At 45.9% G+C, this 26,278-nt stretch overlaps 1 protein-coding gene across 2 annotated transcripts; it reads right to left on the reverse strand.

Annotated features, from left to right (window-relative positions):
• Positions 1–985: 985 nt before the first annotated feature.
• On the reverse strand, positions 986–26,278 carry LOC104568123 (Cl-/H+ antiporter 5). Of its 2 annotated transcripts, XM_010215010.2 has the most exons (12): positions 26,102–26,278; positions 16,038–16,189; positions 11,474–11,573; positions 9,937–10,121; positions 9,207–9,329; positions 8,631–8,837; positions 8,122–8,202; positions 6,700–7,242; positions 5,724–5,910; positions 4,213–4,611; positions 2,159–2,375; positions 986–1,468 (listed from the first exon to the last, which is right to left on the reverse strand). In XM_010215010.2, the coding sequence occupies exons 1-12, from the start codon at positions 26,268–26,270 to the stop codon at positions 1,378–1,380; spliced, it is 2,454 nt and encodes an 817-aa protein (XP_010213312.2). In that variant the 5' UTR covers positions 26,271–26,278; the 3' UTR covers positions 986–1,377. The 2 variants fall into 2 exon arrangements, with proteins under 2 accessions (XP_010213312.2, XP_088383729.1); XM_088527603.1 differs by lacking the exon at positions 4,213–4,611.

Here is a 26,278-nt window from a genome sequence, read left to right on the forward strand (position 1 = left end):
TAAAACCTGCTCTAGCTTAGAGCCACAGTGAGCAACGCTGGCCTCCAGTTGCAGTTGCATACTTTCAAAATTTCAGTTTTTGTTAACAGAAAAAAAAAAAGCCCGAAAAACAAACAAAAAAACAACTTAGGATAGAGATCGGAGAAGCACAGGGGAAGGGACCAACTGAGGAATGAGTCCTTTTGCTGCCAGTGGTCAGAAAGGGGTGTTATTGCATAGTTGTTGCTAGAAGGAGACACCGTGTGGTGAACATAAAGTGGCAGTGTTCTCAATCCTGGAGCCAGGATTGAAGCCTGAGCTGGGTGCAAGAGCGGGGAGGGGGGCAGGGGACAGAATATGCGTTCATGTAAACGTCTTGGGGACAGGCACCTCCATCAAGACGTCCTGAATGTCAGACACTGCTGATTAAGGAAGAAGTCAGCTGTGCAGTATCTAATGGGATCAGGGATTGACTGGAAGTGCAGTAAAACCAGGGTAATAACTTAGGACACAGCCTTTGCCGTTCCAGTTGCCAGCCAGAGGATAAATCCTTAGGCAGATATCTAAAGAAAACAAAGAAAAACCAAAAAACAAGGCATATTCCTAAGGAGAACAAGAATAGAATCCTTGACTCCTGCCTCCTCCTTCATATTCTCCTAGCAGGCAAGTGAAATTAAATACATTCACAAAAGAGTAATCAAAATAAGCTTCTTCCCAATCAGAAACAGAGTCCAGTTTTAAGCAGATCTGCTCTTTGGGCGATTTGTTTGTCCGTTTTCCTTCTTTCACCAGAATGTCCTCAGCTAGCTGATACTGATAACTAAGGAGCTGAGGTCAGTTATATGGGGTCAGATACAAAGTTGTCTTACAATTTGGTACATGCTTTTCTCTTTTCTTCTCTCTCTTCCAGCCTGGTTATCGAAGGACTAAGAGGCAAACCAGGAACACACTGCCCCTGAGTTACAAGTGCATCTTTCTGTCACCACCTGAACATGCTGCACGCAAAAAACATCCTTCTCCTTCAAAGCTTCTGAAGACACAGAGCTGGGTACTTGTCCTTCCCTCCCCACATTAGGTACAAGAATTCAAATAAAATAAAAAGAGAGATAATTCTGTAGCATTTTGCTTTTACTCCTTCATGGAATTTTTCCAATGCAACTTCACGAAAGCAATGTAAATAAAGTCCTTTTTCTTCTAAAGAGAAGATTAATTTCCACAGATTATGTAGTGCAATTGGTTATCCTGTAGAAAAAAAAAAAATATATATATCTTCTTCAGCTCCACAGAAGGGAATGTCAAAAACAGTCTCAAGGTCTCTGTAAAAATAGGAAAGAACATCCAGGATCTTTATTATAAAGTTTCTTCTGTGCAGAACACACGATACCTATCAGTCTGCTTTTAATTGAACAGTATAGAATCTGGGTCCTGGTTAGCCAGCTGTGCAATATGCTTTAATACATCCTTTTTGGTAATGATCCCAAGTAACTTCCTAAAAAACAAACATAAAAACATCATCAGTGCATCAGTTCCCAGAATCTGAATTTCTAGAACTGCATTTTAAGTCCTGATAGTCTCAGCAGCTTTTATTTTTTATGTGGTTTTATCACAGCCATACCAAAATACATTAATGCAGGGGCTAATTAAACAAATCTACTGCTGTAAACTGTTGGTTAACAATGTTATTTCTTGCAAGAAGCAGAATAGTTCAACTAGACCAAGTGCATCACTAACATGCCTGGTAACACAAACAACAACTCCTTCCATAGCATAACACTTCAGGGAACAGATTTAAATCACACTATCATTAGTTTTAATTCTTTGTCCTCATTCCTACCTCAACACAGAACTTTCAAACTGACACTAAAGTGAATTCAAATCATTACACAAGGTGCATGACCAAACGTGAGATGGAAGAGGTCACGAGCCCTTTCCATCTGCATTAGGGATGTCATACCCATCCCTGTATGGATCTGCATTACCATTTCACTAGCCGTGCACTATTCTCATTAATGCCTCAACCAGCAGCAGCTCAGGGCTTCCACAATTGCTTGTTTACAGTTGCTCTGGTTGGCTAGAGACATTCACTTCTCTGAAGGTCAGTGGGTCCTGACTTGGATTTAACTAATTGGTCTTTATCCCAGGGGATGCCAGGTGCACAGCCCGCCAGCAGCATTCTCACCCGTTGTGAGTGACCAGGCACTGGCGCAATCCGAGCTTGCGGAATATATCCACAACGATTTCCATGGGTGTTTGGTCTGTCACTGTGAAGGGACTGAGGTCCAGGATGCTCCTGAGTTTGAGCATGGATGGAGAGCTTGGAGGCAGTGGAGGAGAGTGGTCAGTGAAATAAATAATTGAAGTGCTCACAATCCCATCCTGCTTCTTCCGGGCATTTTCTGGAAAAAGGAAATATTTGATTAAATATCACCTCTCCTTTCCTTTTCTGACTAGAACACATGCTTTTCTCTGACCACACTGGCCCGACCTTAACAAAGGTGCACTGCTTCACTTCACTCATGTGCTTTCATAAAGCATGTCCCTAATGACCCGAGTGCAGCTGTTTCCATCCTATCTTTTAATAAGTGTATCATTACCCCGAGGACTCCAAGTACTTGCCACTACTGAGATATTTACGCTACTGCATTACACCTCTCTCCCTAGGCAAGCGATTTAGATGCCGGCTGTATCATAGCTTTGATTTGATATTTACATTACTAGACTTACTGGAAAGAAAGTCTAGAAAGAAAAGTCTAAAAGAAAACAAAACACACATGTTGAAAACTCTCACAGCAGGCTACCAAACCCTCAACCTCATTCTGTAACCCACGACAATGCCTTACTGTGCTTATCTTGGGAATGAGGTTCCTCTAAATGGGCCCCTGGAGATCCCCACATCACAAAAGCAAGAAATCATGGTCGTACTGTGAAGCAGCCCAATGGAAGGAAATGCCCACAATTACAATACAGCAGTTTGCTTTCGCTACATTTGCTGCCATATCATCAAAATATTTAGCTCAATATTGATCAAGAGAACTCAAGAGCAGTATCACAGAATCACAGAATGGTTAAGGTATGGAAGGGACTTCTAGAGATCTAGTCCAACCCCCTGCTCAAGCAGGGACACCTAGACAATATCTGCATGCTCCAAAAGACTGTGCTTCCTGTGTCCTAAAACTGTCCCTGAAAACCTACCTTAAAACAGAGGGGGAAGAGCCAGAGCTGATTCACAGCTGCAGACAACTTAATTATTCAGGCTACTCTGGTACTGCCATGGAATTAAGTTAGCTCAGGAGCAGAAGGTCATGTTGATCCTACAGAAAGTTCTCAAACTTGAACTGAGATAGTGCATTCAATCATGTGCTGGAGAACACACCGCAGACTTCATATGCATGTTTAATACATTGAGATTCGGCTGTTCAGCAATCACATTTCTGCTTTTCCCTCCCTGCAAGGTAGCTGCCACCCTCATCTCACCTGCTCCTTTGCACCAGTGTTCATGTGGTCCCAAACAGAGCTGGAGCAGTGAACAGATCTGCAGGGTGCTAACCCTAACGAGGAAGAATGCAGTTAGCTAACCCTAGCGAGGAGGAATGCTGCATCTCTTCTCCTGTCAGCTCACCACGAGGCTTGCCTGAACCCTACCTGGTGGCTGCACAAGGTAGTGCTGACCAAGGTTACCACAGATGCTTGAGCCTGAGCTCCTGCTGGATACAATCAACAAGGACTAAACAGGCAGGGTGTGTGGGGCTCAGTGTCCATAATTATGACCAATCCCTATCTTCATTTCAGCACAGGCACAACTTTTAAAAGACTAAAATGCCCTTCAACCCTAACATGCTCAAACGTTTCCTGACTTATCAGCAAAACAAGTATCGCCCTACATAAGTCAGCAAAAACCACGATGACCAGAAGCAGTACTTGAGCTTCTGATGTTCGGAAGCTCAGTTCTCGCTAAGCTCTCGAGCTTAGTTCTTGCTGGCAAGGAGTCTTATTCTTCACATTGGTGCATTAAGGTTTATGAATTCAACAGAGCTGCACTAATTGCATTGAGCAAGTTGCACTGTCCTTTGCTCTCAATGCTTGCAAGCCCCACACTGCTTGGCAACAGGGATGCTGACTTCAGTAAGAATATTCACCATCACTGCGAGGTGTTTGAATTGGTAAGTTACAGCCAATGCCATTTAGGGCCTCTAAATGTACGGTTCAACTACAAAATATCCTGTCTTCACTTACCGATTGAAATGATGAGATCTCTCCTGAGGACAAACCCAACGAGCCTTTGGGATTCTCGTGACACCACCACTGGGTAGCCACTGTACGTTGTTTCATTGATTATGGCCTCAACATCTTCTACTGTCATGCTGTCCTGAGTGATGACAGTCAGAGGAGGATCATTCCTCCGTGGTCTCATTACATCCATCGCAAGTGTCTTGTGTGAGAACTCCTCCTTGGCTTCCAAGAAGGGATAGCCGTTGAGACGGATGTGGGCGTCGTAAATGCCCTCCCGCCCAATGGCATCTGCCACCCACTTGCTGGTCATGGCTGCTGCCATCAGAGGAACTATGTACTCCAGTCCACCAGTGAGCTCAAACATGATGACCACCAGTGAAACAGTCATTCGGGTCACCCCACCTACAAAGAGGACACAGGAAGATAGAGCACATTTGTAGGGATCTGTAAGGACTTCCAGCCAGCAGAGTTGTTCTTGAGGTTTGCTAGAGCTGTCCTCTGCCAAACCATCAGGACAAACTCTCAGATTAGAAAATGGTTGTCCCATTGAACTCCTACTTAGGAAACAGGCACTATATTCAGCCCTGGAAACCAAACATGAACAGAACGTGGTTTTAAAACCAACTGTCCTTTCTAGTATATTATGTCATGTGCTGGCTTCAGGGTCCCTCCTGCTGCATTGTTTTTGATGAATCCTTCTCAGAACTCAGCATCCTTCAAAGACTACATGAATTTCAATCAGGTAATGGGACACCCTAGCAGCACATGTCCTTTGAAAACAGATCTTCTGATCCACAAACCATGTGCTATGTCGGTTCAAAACTTTCTACTTAGCATTATATAATGGCAATGCCAATCTGCTAGAAACGCTATCTTATTACTTAATATGAGAGAAAATTAACTCCAAAATTAGCTTCAAAAAGAGCTTGGTCATCCTTTAAAAGGGTCTCCATTAACATATTCATGAGCTTCGACTACTCCTTAACTGAAAATTTCCCCTAATACTGTAAAGGAGTACCTTAAAGAGATTAATATGCTATTCTGTGAAGGAGAGGATTGGGAGCTGCAGTGAAAGTCAAGTTCAGTCATTCAATTTCTCAGCAGGAACTTCTGCCAAGCAGGAGTGCTGTTACCATACACAAAAACAAGGAAATCAAAGCCCGCATCAAACAGTGCTTGAAAGAAGAGATGCATTGTAAGATTAATGGGTAGAACAAGCAGTAAAAAGACTTGAAAACCTACAGGAAAAACCTAAAGTCCCTTGCTGGGTTCTTTTTTCTGATTTGTGGATTCAGGAGATTCCCCACGGAAACCCATCACAACCCAGGACAACTTCATGCTGACAAAAGAAGGCAGAAAGACAAGTAACACATTACGAAGTCTCCTGCTCTTGACAGGAAGTCAGTTATTCCAGACTGTAAGAATAGCAGCATCACAGTCTTTTCTACACTTCTTTACCCTAGCCAACCAAGTCCAAAGCTAGCACCTTGGATTTCAAAATGCACTGTGCTTACCTAGACATGCTGCAGCCCCAACCATTGCATAGAGGCCAGGAGTGATACAGTCAGCCCCTGGGCTGCACCAGCCACTGAAGATGACCCAGTCATGGTGATAAAATGCCAGCTGCTCCATTCCTACTCCTAGCAATCTGCCTGCAATAGCACCAACCGCCATACTGGGGATGAAGAGACCTGAAGGCACCTATAAAAACAGAAAAAAAAAAAAAAAAAAAAAAAAACCACCACCACAGTACCCACATCAGTAAACATGGCATTTTGCAGAAAGACAGCATTAAAAGCTCAAAACATGACTGTATTAGAGGCTATACTAAAGCTAAAACTGGTAAGATGGCCTTGCTTCAACATCTCTTCCCTTCCTGCACTAAAAAGGTGGTGGCAGAGTAGCACCTCGTGTCCTCGAGCCAACAAAGGAAAGCACTGGGCTTGCCATTGTCCTTAACGAAACAAGCCATGCTCTAACATCTCTGTTTGAATTCACTTGTTCTCAGCAGCTGAAACAGCCAGGCAGACCAGGTCAGTGCAGAACAGAAAAGAGTTTCTTTTTTTTTTTTTAAAAAAAAAAAAAAAAAGAAAAAGAAAAAAGAAAAAAGGTTATCTACTATGAAAGCACACCAAAGCTTCCCCTGCACACCACCAGCACTTTCCCTTTCTTTTCAACAATATTACTTGCTGACTGCATGCGCAGTATTTTCCAGCTGTGCTGGTTTCACCTACTGAATGTGGAATCATCCTTTTTCCCTTTCAAATTTCACCCTGAAATTCAGAAAACTGTCCGTGAAACCTGGCCATACCAACTTAGTAGTTATTTCATCTGATAGTCAAACTCAGAGTAAGAGGCTCCACTGCACTCAGAGCAACCATGCTTTATTATCCCCTCAGAGCAGACTTTTCCCTCTTTTTTAGCAGAGTTTGGGGAGAAAAACATGCATATTATGGAGCAACTTAAAGCTCCTCTACAGGCAATTCTCACCTTCATGCCGAAGGTGAAGATGGTGATGAAGACTTTCATTATAAGGGCCAAAGCCAGCTGCCACATGGCTGTGTAAACTCCTGGGCCAGCAGCTCTGTCTGGGAGGTCATCCCCTTTGGTGCTATTGAAGTCATTCACATACTCGCAGAGCTTGGAAGAGTCCAAAATCCCACAGTCATTGAAGAGCTCAGAAATGAGCTCGCTGGTGCTCATTCTGGTGTATTCGTTGGGGAAGGCCAGGATCGCTGTGATCGCAGTCACCACGAACACCTCCAGCACGGGGTATTTGCCAAGCTTGGTCGTCTTGCGGCGCCTGCACCAGGCGATGTTGCTGCGAATGAAAAAAGCTCCCCAAAGCCCACCAAATATCCCCAAGAGGATGAAGGGGATAAGCTCCAGCAGATGCCACGGCATGTGAAACTCCACGTAGAAGAGAACCAGGCGGCTATTCCCAAAGGGGTTGATGGAGCGCAGAGTAAACGCAGCTACCAGAGCAGCAAAGAAAGAGCGCCACAGTGTCTTAAGAGGAAAGTAATAACTGACCTACAAAGGAAGGAAAAAGCAGATTCAGTCACTTCAGATCTTGTCACTGCATTGATTGCTGTCCCATCGCAAAACCACCACTGTGCAAGCTATAAACAATATAGATCAATGTCTACAGGTTTTGCACCCTCCTTTTTAGGCACGGCCCCAGACTTCATTTTGAACTTCGTGCTTCATAGCCTGCCCCAAGCCATATACTTTCAATGCAACAAATGCCTTTAATGACCCCTGCAGTGGGGGTGCCTTACCCACACAACACAAGGTTTTGCAGGTTAGCTATGGGCTGCATCCAGAGAACTCTTTGCCTGGCACGTTCTGCAAGGCGCAGGAGTGCCAGAGAGCAGCACTTACTACAAGCTGGGCAAACTATTGATCAGCTGAGCAAAACTGTCCTATTCCTTCTCCTCTCAGTTAATCCTGAAACAAGCAGCAATGACCTATTTTGTATCTGTGGCAAAACAAATGGAATTGTAAGTTTCTTTGGAAGAAAATAGGCTTAATAAGCAATATAGAAACTCATTTTGAAGTATAGTGGGGACAGAGCTGTAATGGAGACAAGACACGTAGACAACATAGTAGAGCCTGTGAATGTGAGCAGTCAATGCTGAAGAGAACAGGCAGAGTGCAGGAAGACAGATTTATTGCCAAACTACAGATTTACATCCTCTGAAATAAGTTCTCCAGGGCTCCTAAGAGTTAACCGAAGCCCCGGTCAGCTTTTAGGTTGCTTAAGTTGCCCTGTAAATCTATCAAGCAGCATTGAACTGTCTCTCCCTTTCATACCCAAGTCGTGATGAGTGGGCTATATTTCAGAGCCAGCCAGACCACTTCTTGCAATAAAACAGCTTGCCAAGAGCTAATAAAAAATGCTCATGTTACCTCTTCCAGGCTAAAAAGCACTCCTCCAATTGGCGCACCAAAAGCTACAGACACACCGGCAGCGGCAGCTGCTGATAAAACCTAAAAGAGAAATCCAAGTCATTCTTGGTTTGCCAGGAGATAACTTGCTCAATGGCATACTATGCATCCCGCAATATTTGTTCTGCAGTGACTTGTCATGGGGAAAAATCCTTCAAACATTGTGAGGAAAAGTGAGCTTCACGCAAGATGGAAGCTTTGGTCTTGCACTGTATCCGTCATGACTGAAGTATGTCCTCATAAGCAAGGGCCTCAGTCTGTTCATATAGCCGAGGTCGAGCCCCGCAGACACTCTTAAGAGTTAAGGGAAATGTTAGTGCATGCACTAACAAGCCCTGCAGAACTGGGCAAGTTGTCACAAATGAACGCTTTCATTACAAACCAGGTACCTACCTACCCCAGGGGCACCAAGCCCCCAGTTTCCCACCCCACAACCTCAACAGTGGGATGGCATCACAGTCTTATTTTACCTCTCTGCGCTTGGCTTCGTTTTTCCTGTACTTGGTGAAGAGGTGACACAGGATGTTCCCACAGCAGCAGGCAACATGCACCAGGGGGCCCTCTTTTCCCAAGCTCAGGCCAGAGGACACAGCCAACACCAGAGTGATGGTTTTGATGATCAGCGTCCACTTGCCCAGGTAGCCTCTAATGATGAAACCACTTAAGATAGTTTTGATCTGGAAGTCAAGCACATAAAGCTCTACAGGCTTTCATTCAAGTCCTGGTCACTGGGCTCTCACGTTGTTATGTATTCCCAACCCCTACCCTTCAACATTCTCCTACAGCTTTCCTTCATGAACTTTTCTGCTATGTACTTTTCTTGTACCTCCTAATTGCTTATACTTTTTTTTTTTTTAAGAGCATACATTAAACCAGTGCACATCTCTAGAGTACAAGAGAGTGTTATTCCATACCCACACACGAGTAACCACAAGGAGACAACTTCTGCATGTCTATCCGTCCCAATATCAACTAATCACAAGTAATCTTTGGATGATGGATCTCTACCCCAAATTAAAGAAACACTTTTGCTCAATCTCACTCACCTCTGGAATTCCTGAGCCGCAGGCATAAGGAGCAAACCCCTTCACGAGTAACACAGCAAGAAGGGAGAACAACAAGGCCCAGATAACATACATGAAGTAGTTGAGAATATATGCAAATGCCCCCTAAAAAGCAGAGAAAGTGCCCCAGTTCAGACAGGTATTTTCAGCGAAGATCACATCAACCCTGTGCAATGAAGGAAGTGCCATCAACACAGAAATAGCAAGGAATTTCCACAACAGCTGAAACCACCAGCAGCTGTGACTTCAAGGCCAAGGTAGTTTGTTGTGTCAGGGGTATAAACTAATCAGGGGGTATAAACTAATCAGATCTCCAGACATCATTATATAAAACAGTAAACAAAGTATATCAACATTGTCCTGGTTGAGCAAGCTTTCCACCAGGCAGCACTGCCAGAAACACAGGACTTAAGTTAGTTTTGTACTGCTCTAAGGCTGTTCAGGGGCAAAATGTTCTCCAAGCAGTAAGTCTCAAACCCAGGAGCAAACCAATGCTTTTTAAATGCATCAAGCTTTTGCCTCCCCACAGAGAACCACATGGAAGGAACTTGTTTGAGCTTATTTACACCCTTGGAAGACCTCAGCAACAGATGTCAAATCACTGAGAAATTTAAGAGTTTCACCTATGGCATATATACACAGATCACTACTAAGAGGCAATGCAGGGCAGGGGAAACAAGCAGGTTCAGCAGCAAAACTAGGCACACCTCACCTCCCCATGGCCAAGAATAAGCTGTGACCAGCTCTTCCACTCTGGACACTTGTCTCTGTCTGTAAACGTTGTGTTAGATTTCCAACAGCAGTGCTCATGGTTAAACCAGAAGCCTGCCAGACAAACTCCTTCTTTCAGATCTGTCATCCAGTGGGCAGAGATGTCTATCAGACCAGCCAAGGAACCTGAGAGAGACGGAAGAATGAAAAAGAAGATTAAAAATAAATAACCATATATCTAAACGCCACAGTTAGCTCTAAACATTTTTGATTCACCTACCAACAAATAGGGCAGTTGGGCTATTTTTGCCTACAATTTGCTTTTATCCTTTAGAGAACTTGAGAGAAGGCTTATGCCAGTATATATGGAAAAAAAAAAAGTTAATACACCTAATAATATTTCAAATACTGACCCTCACAAATTGCATTAAAACCCATCCTAAGTCCCTAGAAAAGTCCTTCCCCATCACACTGCAAGGTCATTTATTAAATACAACGTGGCAAATAATCTGAGAAGCAGGAAGGGATTTGCACGTCAGGGGGACATGGTCAGTCTACATTACTGTCTCCTGTCTCCAGCACAAAAGCATTAATCCACCCGATGAACTGACACCACAGAGTCAGTGATGGGAATAACACTGAAGTTTGGGAAACATTTCCAATCCCCCCCCCCAAAAAAAAACAAACAGAAAACAAACAAAACAAAACAAACAAAAAAAAACCCACCACACCCAACTTCAAGTGAAGTCACAATCCTCCACAGAAAACACTGTGCTCAACTGCACTCTACTAAAATGCAAAGTCAACACAACAGAGTTCAGGCTTGGTGCCTCCTCAGCTGCAGAAGCAAGAGGTAATGCAGAACTCCAGAGGTAACATTTAACATCTAGCGAATCTCTTGGTTAATGGAAAACTGCCTTGAAGCTTTTCCTCCGTAAATATTAACAGAGGACTTAATTTCATCCCTCCTGATGAATGTTTAGCTGCTTTCCTCTTTCCTTCAAGACTTATCTGCAGCTCACTGATTGACTTATGCAGTGCTAGGTCTAAAGTTTGCTTCTGAAGTTACTTAGGTCTTGGTTGGCCTCTATAAGAAGCTTCCAAGAGACAGGGGAAATTTCAAGGCTTCCCGAGACCTTTCACCTAAGTTTAGTTTAAAACAAAACAAAAAAAATTTCTAAGCAGGGCTTGGCATCAGCCTTTCCAGGGCCAAGGAAAAGCTTGCTGTAAGGATCCTTGACTGCAGGACACCTCCCTCTGGCCAGCATTTGTTCAGCTGCGACTTGCCTAGATTTGATTTTCTGATTTCAGAGCTCTGTAACCAACAGCAGATATAAAATTCTATACAGGACAAAAAAAAAAAAAAAACCCACAAATGGCAAAGCAGTATCAGAGCCTCAAAGTATCAGTAGAGGTCCTCACCCAGACTAATTTTCTGGGACAAAACTCTCCTGTTCTGATGACAAAGGTCTGTGCTAGGAATCAATCCTGATATTGCAACACAGAGTTAGATCTTAGTTTTAAATTTTTACTCTTACCTGCTAACAACCCTATGAGGAGCATCAACAGCCAGCCAGAAAAAGCATCACTCACACTGTGTATCAGGGCCCATGTTGACTCTTTACTTCTGCTGGTAATCTAGAAAAACAAAACAAAACCAATCAAACAAAACCCCAGCACCACAACCATTGCTTTGATAGCTGCTGTTGCAAGTGGAGCACCGAATGGGACATGTACAAGGGGATATCAAGGACATTTCCATTCTTCCTAATCAGAAATCTAATAATTACTGCTAACAACTCTTGATGGCACAAGCTGATGTGAATGTTGGAGAAACCCTCGGAGCACTTTGTCCTCAGCAAGTTAGCAGGGCCATATATGTGGGTGTTGATACCGTAGCAACTGTGAGAGCATCTCTTGCTCTCCAGCTCCTCCCTCGAGAGCTGTGTTGCACCCCAGGCATTGCTTCGACCAGAAGAGATTCTGCCCATCACCTTACAGTGCCTTCCTCAGCTAGATCTGAACGGTCTAGCAGAGGCAATACCACTATGACTGCAAAATGACCTAGGAGGGCTTTGGGCTGACAGCACTCCAAGCCGGGACTCCAACCTGCTGGGGACGTGTCCTGACAGAGATGTTCTTCAGAGCCCCTGGCTCCTGTTTGCCCCTTCCATATGAAGGTTTCAAGCCTGTCAGCCTCATTGCTCTTGACAAGCACATAAAAGGATGAAAGAATGGCTATTGTGGGCCTCGGTTACCAGGCCTGCTTGGAAACCTTCCAGTACATGCTCATTATTCCCAGATAAAAGACACATTGACCAAAAAAAAAAAAAAAAAAAAAGACAAAAACAACAACAACAAAACAAACAAAAAACTCACAAACGAGCAAATACTCACTAAGCTAGGAATAAATAAGGCAAGGATCCTTTCTGCCTGAATGAATTATTTTAATCACCACCTTCCTCTAGATTTCATCAACAGGTACACGGTTCATGTAACTGCTATTAAATGAGAGCATTTGTGGGGGGTGAAGGAGAACAGCTAGAATCATCGTCTTTATTTCTTTTTATTAACTCATACCTAGCACGTCTTTGGGGTGGTGAGGGGGCAAGACAGGGTGGCCAAGGGCAAGAAATCTTTGGGAATTGTTCCCATCATCCACAGAGTAGAACAATTTACTAGGGAGGAGGTACTGGCTACAGGAACCTTTGGTTAGGTCTGCCCTTGCTCATTTGTGGCGTTATACCACAGGTCATATACTGGAAAGGGAAAAATAATACATGGATACTAAAGCCAAGTTGTTTTGCTAGACTCCAAAAAAAATACACAAATAAATAAATTGGAGAATATTTTGGCAGGCAAATAGCCCAGCTTACTCAGTCAACACCTTACTAGAGTTCTGCCAGCACGTGTTTCTCATGAAGGAGCATGTTAGGGACACACATACTTTATATAAAGCATCTCTAATTCTCTCTCTGCAGTTTTAATTGCACTGGATGGGAAAGCCCTGGGAACGAAGCCTGAAAGAACAGCCCTTCAGATCTCAAACATACAGCACAGCTTCCAGGAGGATGAGCATGACTCACAAGCAGAACCGCATGATGGAAAAATTACTCGGGCTTCTTTATGAATAAGCACTGTGTGGAACAAATGCTTATATTCTTTATAGTCCACATAATAAGGATGCATCTGAGCTCAGACTGAACCAAAGGTTCTGCTATGCTTCAGAATCCATTAAGTTTAACATGGCATAAGGAAAGGAGTGATTAAAGCAGCCAGGAGGTACCTCAGAAATACACTGGAGCCTTTTTTAATCAATCCCTGAGCAGGGAAGAGTGGATCAGTTATGACACATCACATTTTGTGTTCTTCTGTGGTATTCTGAAGAGCAGAGCAAACTGCATGAAACCGCTGAAGTCACGAAGTATGGCATGCTGGGCAAGCCAGCTAGGAGCCCAGATGCAGAGAGAACCCTGAGCCTGGGTGTTTCAGTGAACCCCCGTCTCCTCCAGCCTGCGTCCTTGCGACGGGACCAAACTGGTTCACTCCCATCCAGGAAAGCCACCCACTCGGCAGACCCTGGACACGAGCCCAGCTCCGAGAGGAGCAGGTTGAGGATTCAGGACTGAGAGCTGCAGGAAGTCTCAGACGACGACTGGTGCCTCAGCATGCACCAGCCTTGGGCTTGCTCGCTCGTCAGAGGAATCCACAGTGTGGAGAGCAGAACCTGGTACACATCTCGGAGATGGAGGGTAGGGCTAGCAGCTACTGCTGAACAACCTTCCCCTCGGGAAATCTCCAAACTGGAGGCCACCTAAAGAATGCTGCTCTGCAGAGACATAAAAAGGAGGTTCCAAGTGACTATCCTTCAGGATGCCTCCTGGGCTGTGTGGACATGACTATTTGTCACAAGAGCAATTGAATGAGCAGTATCTGGAGCTGAGACAGGAATTGGGGGCTCCATTTGCCTTTATCTGCACTAACCCCCAGGAGATGATTGTGAAGTTCCCCATCAAAGGCAAATCCCAGATCTGGAAACTGGGTTCCAAGATCCACCACGGAGCAAAGAAGGGGGTAACAAAGCAGAAAGCCACGGTGGGACACAACTCTCCCACCCGTCAGCCCAGGCCCTGTTGCTGCTGCGCTCACTGGGATGCCAGAGGTACAGGGACATCACTAGCCTATATACGGGAGAAACTAGAAAGGCCACAGTTCAGACTGAACTCAATCTGGCCACCACTGTAAAAGACAACAAAAAATGTTCTACAAATACATTAACAAGAAGAGGAGGGCCAAGGAGAATCTCCATCCTTTATTGGATGCAGTGGGGAACATTGTGACCAAGGATGAGGCTGAAGTACTTAATGCCTTCTTTACCTCAGTCCTTAACACTCACATCAGTTATCCTCAAGGTACTTGACCCCCAGGTTGCAAGACATCTATGGAGAGCAGAAGAAACTCCACATAAGTCAGGGGGAAGCAGTCAGTAACCTTCTACTCCCCTTGGACACTCACAAGTCTATGGAGCCAGATGGAATCCACCTGACGGTTATGAAGGAGCTGGCAGACGTGCTTGTCAAACCTCTCTCCATCATCTGTCAGCAGTGCTAGTCCACAGGGGAGCTACCAGATGACTGGAGGTTGGCCAATGTGATGCCTATCTACAAGAAGGGTCAGATGGAGGACCCAGGAAACTATCGGCCTGTCAGCCTGACCTTGGCATTGAGGAAAGTTATGGAGCAGAACATCTTGAGGGCGATCACACAGTATGTGTTTGACAACCAGGGGATCAGGCCCAGCCAAAATGGGTTCATGAAAAGCAGGCCCTACCTCACCAATCTGATCTCCTTTTACGACCAGATGACCAGTGAGAGAAAGGCTGTGGACATGCTCCACTTAGACTGCAGGAAGGCCGTTGGCACAGTCTCCCACTGCCTTCTCCTGGAAGCTGGCAGCTCATGGCTTAGACAGGTGGATTCTTTGCTGGGTGAAGAACTGGCTGGATGGCCGGGCCCAGAGGGTGGTGGTGAATGGAGTTAAATCCAGCTGGTGACCAGTCACGAGCGGTGTTCCTCAGGGGCCAGTGTTGCGACCCATCCTCTTTAATGTCTTTATCGATGATCTGGATGAGGGGATTGAGCGCACCCTCAATAAATTTGCAGACGACACCAAGCTGGGAGGAAGTGCTGATCTGCTCGAGGGTAGGAAGGCTCTGCAGAGGGATCTGGACAGGCTGGATCAATGGGCAGAGACCAACTGTGTGAGGTTCAACAAGGCCAAGGGCCGGGTCCTGCACTGCGGTCACAACAGCCCCAAGCAGTGCTGTAGGCTGGGGCAGAGCAGCTGCAGAGCTTATGACAGAAAAAGATCTGGGTGGCTGGTCAGGGCGGCTGAACAGGAGCCACCAGTGAGCCCAGGTGCTCCACGCGGCTGAGGCCTCCCCTCGAATCCTGTGTTCAGCTATGGGTCCTTTGCTGCGAGAAGGACACGGAGGTGCTGGAGTGTGTCCAAAGGAGGACAGCGAAGCTGGTGCAGGGCTGGAGCACAGAGCTCCTGAGGAGCGGCTGAGGGAGCCGGGGTTCTTTAGCCTGGAGAGGAGGCGGCGGCTCAGGGGAGGCCTTCCCGCCCTCTACAGCCACCTGAGAGGAGGCTGTAGCCAGGCAGGGGTCGGTCTGTTCTCCAGAAAAACGGCAGACAGAACAAGGGGAAATGGCCTCAAGTTTCACCAGGGGAGGTTCCGGTTAGATATTAGGAAGAATTTCTACACGGAAAGAGGAGTCAAGCATTGGAAGAGGATGCCCAGGGAAGTGGTGGAGTCACCATTCCTGGCAGTGTTCAAAAAATGTCTAGATGAGACACTTAGGGACATGGTATATCAGGATGGTGTTGAAGGACTTTACAGTTCGACTCAATGATCTCAAAGTTTTTGTCCAACTATAATGATTCTATGATTCTTTCACAAACTATATAGAAGCTCTCAATTCCTATCCTGGGAGCAATTCCTCCATACTAGATATTTCTCCTATAGGTGCTGCCAAAGTGATGAAGACTGGCAAGTTGTTCTGCCTTCTGTGCCATCAAAGAAAAAATCAGAAAAATTACCTCTCTGTGCCTGTCCCGGTCCCTGGACTTCTCTCGCACCCAATCAATAGTGTTAAAATCTTCATAGGTCCCCACACCAGGAAGAGGCTCCTCCAGGAAATCCATCATTTTGCTTGTGCCATTCATCCCTCCTCCATTATATGAGGAAAACCCTGGGGGAGAGAGGGGTGGAAATTAAGCATTGCTTAGTTTTCCTTTTTTTTTTTTTTTTTTTTTTTTTTGAAAACACACAAACGCAAAAAAAACCCGAAAAACAAAAAACCAACAGAGATCTAAGGCAAAGCAAACAGTGACGGAACAGTTCTTTGAGCTCAATATAGCAAGCAAGCCCTTTCCCCAGCTCTAGCAGGCCATCTAGAGATGGGTTGGCTGCTAGAAACATCTGCTCAGAAACCAAACTCCCCTACACATTTAGATTTAACTTTTCCACAAACCCAGGAGTTGAAGCGAGTCCCAGGTGATCTGGTCAAAGATTAAAGCACCAAAATGAGGGTGAGAGATGGAAGCAGTGAGACAGTGGAAAGCAAAGCCATCTAAAGACCATCTGCCATTACTTGTGAGTTAGGAGCACTCTAAAAGTAGAGACAAAAAACACCAAAGCAGGCCTGGAGGTGTGTGTCTGTCTGTATTATCTGAAGGGCTGACAGTCTTCATTAAGTTGAAAACAACAAACAAACAAAAAACAGACTATTGCCAAATCACTTGACCTTTTCTGTAATCTGTTCCACACCACAGAAGACAATCTTTAGGTTTTCAAGATGGAGCTGCCCAAAGTTTTTTTCACTGGACAGTCCTTCCACAGCTGGGAGCAGATCAGGGGCGAACAGGACAGGTAAAGTGAGGGGCTACCAAAACTACTGATCTACAGCATCATCTACGAGTTTTGGCCACGTCCATCAGAAGATGATACTCAAAGGCTTCGCACGGCACAAGCCATGCTTTACAACAAAGTTTCCTACTCATCATTCCCTCAAATTCTACCATCCTCTCCCCAGGAAATCAAACAACCAATAGCAGACACCATCATAAAAAAAAGGGGCTAAATCCAGTGGGTCGGATTGCCTCAGCATGTTCCCAGGTGAGAGTGCTGGGCATCTACTTCCTTACCTCCTCACACCTGGGCATGAGGGTTCACCTACAACACTGTGGAGGCTACGACCAACCCCTTTTGACCACCCTTTGCTCTATCTGCTTGCCCTAGGCCTTAACTGTCCCAAGGGTGGAGGTCTCCCAAGCACAGAGGGTAGAAACAGTTTCAGCAAGGTGAACAGCAAACGCCTCATCATCGCTGACGCTGGTGCTGGCCAAGAGGCTTTCCTGGCAACCACAAAGGAAATTTTTTGCGAGGAGGAGACAGGCTCTCAGCAACACCAGCAACAGCCCCCTGATTAAATAGCAGGTAAGGAAGAATGCAGAGAAGTCAGCTGAAAGATTAACCTGAATCACAGTGCAAGGCCTTGGCTGACAGCAGACCTTTGCTCTGCTCAAAGCTGTAATGATAAACTACGAGATGTGACCCAAAGTCCGCAATCTACAAGAGTCAGGACTGGGAACGAGCGGACGAAAAACATGAAGGAGAAGAGGGAGGAGGCAAATCGTGAAGCCCCGTGCAACGCTCTGGCCACAGGAGCGGATCTCCTCAGCAGGAGGGAGCCTGCCCTTACAGTTTCCAGGGGAGAGGCTCGGGACCTGAGTGGTTTTTAACTGCACTGGAAAAAAAATGCACTGCCTTTTTTCCACCTGGAAAATATTCGTGAAGCTGCTCCTGCTTTCATTTGCTTCAAAAGCAGAACAACAACAGCACCTTTAATTGGAAAAAACCTTTTAAAAGCCATTAACATAAAAACATGTTTCTTAAAGGTCCTTTTAAGCAGCTCTAAGAAGGTGTTGAAAGATATTGGGGAAAACTAAAGCAAGAGTCTTTGAAACTTTATCCAAAGAAATCACGCAGTTTTCTCGACAAATTAATTGACACGGATCAAGTTCTTCTGTAATTCAATTCAAAGCTCCTTCCTTTACTTATGCAAGCACTGAGGCCTCTCTTCCAAGTCAGTCCCGACAGAATCCTTCAGCAGTTACTCCATCTATTTTCTTTCAAAGCTAGCAGGTAGTGCAGGTAGTGCAGGCAGAACTGCCTAGATGCTGCAAGAAACTTCCTGCTGGCTTTCAGTGGAGAGGGCAGGTAACCTGCAGTCCAGCATCCGCTGCGGAGAAGCGTGGATACAAACTGCTTTAGCCACTGCTAAAGCCACTGCTTTACCCGCTCAGCCCTAGTTTGGAAATTCCTTCAGGAAACCTTTCATGCTTTCATCCTCACACTCTCTACAACAATCTTAAATGCAGAGAGCTGAAGTGTAACCTGCCTTGTTGCTTTTTCCCATTTCTAAGAACTTACAGGCATGCCGTTGGGATGCTCAGAACCGCCGCTGACAAGTCCGTCATTTGTAGGACACTGGTTCTCCTGAATAGCAGGCACCACTCATGTTGTTGACAGTTGGGACCCAAACCACGCTCGAGTGAAAAATACCATTTCTGTTGTTGTAAGAAAGCTGCAAACAGCAGTGAACTCTGCACTGGGCCCACATGACTATGAAGACACCTGCAGGAGGTAACATCTACCTACCAACTCGCACAGGAATCTTTGGCATCTACCAGACTGTCTGCCATGCATCACCTTTGTCAAAAGGAAGTCTCCCTTAATACATTTAAGAAATGTAGGAAGAATGGTGGCAAGTGATGCACAGAAGAGAGGATACAGTTGTCAGCCTCTCTTGCACCTACAACTTGCCTCTCTCCTCCTCGTGCCGCACGCAGTGTGTAGGGAGATGCGCTCAGCGCCTTCCAGCTGCAGCGGGATCTACAGGAAGCCGGCGCTTGGGACGTGGATAGCAGAGTAAACCTGCACACAGCTCTACAAGTAACCTCAACCACTGACAGCTGTCCAGAAAAGGGGAGGGAAGATGAAAACCAAACTCCTATCAATGTGAAAGGTAGAGGAGAACAGAAAGTATTAGAAGTCCTATAAAAAAGGATAAAATAGGATTTAGAATGTTTGGCATTTTAGACACCACCACAGCAAAACTCTGTGAGCTGGGAGGAAAGACGGAAAAAATAGTCAGCTCTCTACAACATCATTCAAAAGAAAGATAAAGGAAGACGGAACTCTGACATCTTCCCAAAACTTCCCCCATCTTCCTAGACTCATGGCTTCCCAAACTCACTTTCCACAGATTTGATGAATCACACATAGCTGACAAGTTCTGCAAAATAACCTTAACTTCAGCACACATGGCCCAGATGAACCTGCAACTCCCCTCACAAATGTGCCTACCCGCATCAGCCCGTGCTGCAGAGCGCTTTGCTGCAGCCTCTCCAGGAAACCACCTCCTCTGGAGGCAGACATTTGATACTGGTTACAAGATATGGCATCTTGCCAGTCAACAACAGCTCAAACTGGTCAACAGCTCCAGTTCAGAACTGCTATTGCCAGGAGGCAATAGCAGAAATAAGGACTGTGGAAGCAACACTCACCCACCCTTTTGTTTTTGCCCTGGGTGGCAAATAAAGGAACCACCAGTGCAACATGATTGTTTTTATTTGAACCTGAAGCTGTTCCAAGATTACTTTAGCAGTGACACCTTTGAGGTTTCAGTAGGTATGGGTGGTGGGATGCAGAAAACACCACTCACTTTACCTGGGAAAGAGATGACTGATGAGCTCTCCAAACTAGCCCTTCCAAACCCAACCAGCTCGACCGAGTTAGTTGAGCTAACGATAGCTCAACTATCGTAGCGATCAGCCCTCCTGGAAGTGCCACAGTCACTCACATCTCCTTGCTGCAGATGGCTTATTTGCCCTCTCTGTTCTGTTTTATTTTGGGAGATCCACTGCAGCCTTTCCCAGAGATGCGGCCCACTTTAAAAAGTTACAGGAAGGAAGTATCAATGCAGTGGTGCTAAGCCTAGTGAACAGAAGCAATTTTCTATTTTGAGAAACATTTACTGCAAAAAGATGCATTCAGAGTCATTCCTTGTTTCCTGTGCTGAAATAATCGCCCAGACCAGCAGGTTTCAGCTGTCTCAGGCACCCACTGCCCGCTCAGAGCTACCGTGAGCAACGTGGATGAGACCCCAATGGCCAAGCACAGCCCTAGCTGGGAACACAAGCGGCCCCGCGGGTCATCTCAGCATCAGGTCGCATCTGTTATCAGTGCTTTAAGCCACCCAGAAATCAGCCTGGATCATTCCAGCAATAGCAGCGGGATATATCTCTGCTAAGAGTCCCAGTGCAGAAGGGACAATCTGACTCAATTTTCACTCTCAGAAGCGGCTTGCCAGGTATTTCATACCACGGTTTTGAAGACTGACCCTGTTTTACATGCACCAATTTCATCCCGCCCAGGCGATCTTTAAAGTATCCGTTTCTTCCGTCACAAAACCAGAATCCAGGAGTCGTCAGCAATACCTTGCTGTGAAAAGGTCATGCAGGTGACAGTCCAGGAGACACAACACAGCAAGAGTGCCCGCATATTTTCAGGGTAATACCGAACTATAAAATGGCTGACACATAAATATTTACTAAGATTCTGTTTCTTGCCTCGGCTTGTTGCAAACTGAGAAACCTGGGATAACCAGATAGGAATAAAGGATGAAAATGAGCTCGGTAATGCTGCGTCAAGATACAACCAAGGCCTTCCTGATTCCTCACGCATGCATCTAGAGTCAGTACTTGGTGGCTAGAGATGGCAAAGGAAACACAGCCCTGTTAGAGCACAGCACATACTTCAGAGATTTTTTTAGCATTTTGGATCACTTTGCCTCCCTCCAAATGGGTTAATGCTCCATTTTAAAAGCTTCTTCCTTGAAATTACAAAAACAAACAAAACAAAAAACAACAAAAAAGAAAACAAAAAAACACAAAAAACACAAAAAACTCAACCCCCCCAAAAAATCCAAAACACACACCAAAAAAAAAAAAAAAAAAAAAAAAACCCACCACCCCAAACATCAGTGGCTGTTAAAGGTCCAGGCATCCGTCACCTGCAGAAGGCAAGGCTCCAGGGCTTTTTACCCGTCGGCTCCCCTAGCACAGCAAACGCAGCAGCACCACCAGAGAGAGGTCCCCTCTCTGCGCCGCAAATCGAGCGGGAAGGATTTTGCAGGCAGAAGGAAGAAAGGCTCTAAACAACCACTGTATCCCACAGCAATGCGGCACCCCGCTCCGGCCAGTCACCCTCTGCAGCCCCTCTTTGTACGGGTGGGGAAAAGCCCAGCAGCTTCGGAGCCCCGCGCAGCAGCTTCTTGCTGCCTGCCCACCTCCGCGCCACGCACGTACGGACACGCTCCGCTCTCAGACCGGCCTCCTGCTGCCTCCTTACCCTCCCTCAGCCGTCCCTTTCCCAGTGGAAGCGCCTTGGCGAGTGCCTCTCATGGCTGCTGCGGCCCGGGGGGAGAGGAGCAGCTAGCTCTGCCGCAGCAGCGCCGGCTGCATCTCATCCTTCGCACGGGGCTGACGCGGAGCCCGGAGCCGCGCCGAGTGCTCCCGGCGCCCCGAGCGTGTCGTCACCGGTGGCCGTCACATGAGCCAGCCCTTACACCTCCCTGCGAGGGGCAGGGTTGGAACAGCACAGGGAGCGGCTCACGCCACAGGAGCTCTCTTCCTTAACACAGGCAGGCAAAACATAACGGACAGAGGAAGCTGGTTACATCCAGGGATTGTGATTCTTGATATGCAGAAAGAGAGGTCTCTTCCCAGCACTGCAAGAAAAGCTCCTCTGCATTCAGGACATTGCCTGGCAGAAAACGTTTCCCCAGGTCTGAAGGCAGCCTCTGCGCTGCACAGACTCAGCACTGCAGGGGGAAGGCTCCAAGACAGAAACGAGCTGCTGCTCAAGCTTGTGGCTCTCAGGAGTGCTCGGAGTCAAACGGGTTATAGCTGCATGTGCAGGAGCCCCTTCAGCCACCGGTCCCATTCACAGAGACCTGACAAAACTCTGCCCATTGCTGTCCTTAACGTGCAGTCTTACCCGCTGTTTCACAAGCCCTGACAGCTGAACACAAAAGCTCTTCATGGAGCTTTCTGGATCAGATCAGAGGCGCTGATGTTCCTGGTATGGTAGCCAGGACATCCCTTGCTCTTCTGGACCCAAATGTTTTCAAAGCTTGTGGTCCAAATCTGACTTCTGCAAGAAACAGGTGCACTTATTAATGGCATTATTCCAATTTAGCAGTCACTCTGCTTGCTAAGAGGGGCTGGGGGCAGTGCTTCTTGCTTGCTATCTTCAAGCAGGCAGATACAGATACAGAGTTTATCTTTTGTCCTCTCTTGATAAGCAATCCTTGGGGGCTGCCCGCTGCAGGGCCTCACTAGCGCTCTTTATCCTGCCACGCGAGGCACAGAGTTGCTGAAACAGGCTGGCAAGGAAGCCTTTTCTGGCTCCAATTTGCTAGCAATAGCTTGTCATTTAAGCCTTGCCTTCTGCCTCTGAAACACGACACCCAAATGCTACCTTTGGTCTCGTGGGATAACATGCTGGTTAGAGGCCTTTTTCTTCCCCTCTTTGGATGTCGAGGTGAAGGGCAGTTTAGAGAAAACGTCAAGTTGAAAAAGCCACTGTCATTTGAACCGATACTGAAGGCAACCTCTCAACTGGGGACTCTGCATCTAGCAAATCCAGCTGCAGAGGGCCAACAATATCACCACCACTAGATGTTTTTCCTTCCTCTGTATTCAAGGTTATAGTTACCTGCTGGCAGACTGAGATGTGTGGCGCCTCTTACGGACCTCCATATTAGCTTAAGCCACTAGCAAAGAGCCTATGTTGGGACATCAGCACAACCTGGCCGTGTTGCTTAAACAGCTTTGGGAGAGGAGGATTTCCAGAAATAGGCTGGGCTCCATCTGACCCAGACCTTCAAAACAGCATTGGCAGCTTAAGCAGCAACACGAAGACTCCTAGAAACGGTGGCAGTAACTAGCTCTTATCTTTAGAGACCTCAACAGGCAAACAGCAGCAACATTGCACAAATGCCCTGTTATTTATTCAGTTGCTGGAGGAGGACCATGCTCTGTGCAGTCATATTGGGAGGTGAAGCACTGGTTTGAGGACATTCACAGCTCTAGGTCTTTGGTGAGGATCAAAGCAAACACAGGATTCAAAGACACAAACTCTCCCAGCTCTCTTGCAAGCTACTGATCCTCCTCTTCCTCCCACAGAGCCTTGCCCAAATTGTGCTCTTCCCCTAAGAGTCCCTGACGCTCTTGGGACAGAGCAATTGCTCTTGCAATTCTCAATTTCTGATTTTAGAGCCCAAAGGAAAAAAAAAACCCTAAATCCAACATGAAAAGACTTTTTAGTCTTCAAACATAAAGCCTTTCTCAGGAAAAAAAAAAAAAAGTGTAGAGCAATCTTATTTCCATGCTTTACATGGATGGAGGGTAAAGTGAAGAGTAAAGTACATACAGCGAAACATATAGAGAGGCTACTGTAACACCCAAGCATGTCCTTGTTCTGCTGCCAAGGAGAGCGCGTCTGTCTCCCCACTGCAGTGGGCTCAGAAACAGGCACTAGAGTAACAGAGAGGAAGTTGGCATCCTTGCCCAGCTGATGGACCAAACCATAACGTTCTCATGTCATTCATAATAGTCTGGAAAAGGTGTATTAAGGAATCAGAAATCAGCACGACCCACCATCACAGTGAACAACTTGACATGACTTCATCCAGGAGGCAAGGCACTTGATAAGAGGATAGTTTCAACATAGATTTTGTAAAAGGGCCTCAGAATTCTGCAGCTCTTGGAAAAAAACAGCAGGGCTGCAGATACAACAACTGTCTGACAACGTCTGGGCACTTACGAACCTTGCAACAAAATCTCCTGAGCTGTCAGGGGCTAACAGGGAAAAAACCTCCAACAGACTAGAAACTCACTGAGAACACAGGACGATAAAGGCAACTCTCACTGCTTTTTTTCCCTCCCCAAAAAACAAAGGCACTGTGGAATTTCATGTCTTCTACTTGTGCTGGGCTATTCAACACTTCAGTAACCTGGGAATGTGGTGTCAAAGCTTGTGCTGGGTAACCAACATCTCTTCAGTTTTCATTGAAGGACTTCATACCGACTACATGAGCGGAGAAAAGCCTCAATGTGAGCAGAAAAAGCAAGGCATTCAGGAAACAGAACTGTCAGCAACGACCTGCTCTAAGCCAGCACGTCAGACTTAGAAACCTGAGCGTCTGCAGATAAATCTCTGCAAATAACTGCGCAATGCTCAAGAACAGGCAACATGGAAATAGTTTGTTCTTGATCCCTGCAAATAAGGAGCATAAAACATTTTCCTGCTGTACAAAAGCACCTTGAGGACCACATGTGTGGAGGAAAGAAGCCTGTGGGTGCTGATATGTAAGTGCCACCTGCTAGCTGAGCACGGCTGCTGAGGTGCCAACACCAAAGCCAAATCACAGCTACGATTCACTTGCCGCATGGCATGAGAAACACTATCACTGTTGTAAAGATAACATAATGGGAGGGGAGGAAAAAAAAAAAAAAAAAAGATGTTTGCTTCTAAAGCACAGGTTTACAGCCTGGAAAAGCAAAGAACATCTCATCTGCTTCCTTTTACTGCTCAAATAAATACTGAAGTCCAAAACAGAGAAGATAAGAGTGATAGAAACTGCTACTTAAACCAAGTTGCTTTGCAAAATTACTCTTCATGTTCAATACTGTGCTATTTGTAACTGCTGCCTACTTTAAAACCTCTTAACTAAAACAAGCCTGAAGCACTTGGGCTGTAACTTAAACCAGGCTCTTTCAAAACCCAAGTCTTTGAGATGTAGGTGCGTTCATGTAAATACTTCTGTTTGGAACAAAGGCTCATCTGCAGCATGACTTCCAGCTGGAGATATTTCCCAATACAAGCACTCTTTGCTCTGGGCAGCATGCAAGGCTGACCATTTCCACCTGTGATCTAGCCCAGGGAGAAAATCCTGCTGCTCCTTAGCCCATGGCTCTTAAGGCAAGTATGAAAGATGCAAAATGCAATCTCAATTTGCAAATCTATCAGCAAACATGTGATGCTTCTCCCTCAAGCCACTTGACTGCACCTGGAGCTTGGAGCCCGCCATTCTGAGGGTGATGGAGCATTGTAACGGGTTGCCCAGAGAGGTTGTGGAGTCTCCACCGTTGGAGATATTCAAGCGCCATCTGGACGCAATCCTGAACAATGTGCCCTGGAGGATCCTGCTTGAGCAGAGGGTTGGATTAGATGATCTCCAGAGGTTCCTTCGAACCTCAACCATTGTGGGAACTCGAGCTGCCAGAACTAATCTGCAGAAGGAGAGTTTCTGAGATCCTGACTGTGTTGGAAAACAAACTAAAAAAAGAATTTGACTGTGACTTCAAACAGCACCATCAACAAAAACTCCAGGCAGCCAGCGCATCAGGAACACTGTCTGCAAACAGAAGCTCACAGGAGTCTCCACCACAACGATTAAGCTCCACCAAAGGATGCGGCCAACATTGCATCTGCTGAAGACAGATTATACACCTAGAGCCCAAATGCTTGTCACCACTGAAACAAGTGATTCTCAATTTCAGTAGAAGTTATAAAGAGAACTGAAACAAACACTTAGGCAGGCAACTATTTCCCCACTTACATTTCCTCTTTCCCTGCTAAGTCAGAAAGCTCCCATGATTTAACCTTATTGTCAGAGTGCCTTTTTTTACCCATAAGAGGTCAGCTCATTCTAGAAGGAGGAGAAAACATCTGAAATTGTGCCTATTTGTTTCTCTCAGCAGTCAAGTTTTCTGAAGTCCAAAGGATGAGCTAAATAACTTATGGGATTCAATAGCTAAGTTGGTCACCTCTTGAAATGCCAACACCGTTTTTATTCCAAGCCACACATTTTGGTGGGCAGAGTATCTCAGCCCCAAAGACTGCTATGCTGTAGCTAGTTGTGTTAGTCTTTCACCCAATGCAGAAGCCAGAGAGATCTGTAAAGAAAGCAACATAAAATTCTACTGAAATCTGTTATGAAGAGAAGAAAACTGAAAAACACGAGCATTACCTCCAATCTCTTGGTCAAGTGGAGGGTCATCATCTGTCATGGAGAAGTCCAGAGATGTTCCTGCTATTTCTACCATATCTTCATCACTAGTGCTGCTTTGGTAACTTCCTCGACGATAACCTTTCTGATCCATGGCTAGAGTACCCAAACCTGGAGTAAAAGGAAACATTTTAGAGC

The sequence above is a fragment of the Tinamus guttatus genome, unplaced genomic scaffold (assembly GCF_059628265.1).
Source record: "Tinamus guttatus ecotype Peru unplaced genomic scaffold, ASM5962826v1 Tinamus_guttatus_pri_ptg000287l, whole genome shotgun sequence".
NCBI classification, from domain to species: Eukaryota; Metazoa; Chordata; class Aves; order Tinamiformes; family Tinamidae; genus Tinamus; species Tinamus guttatus.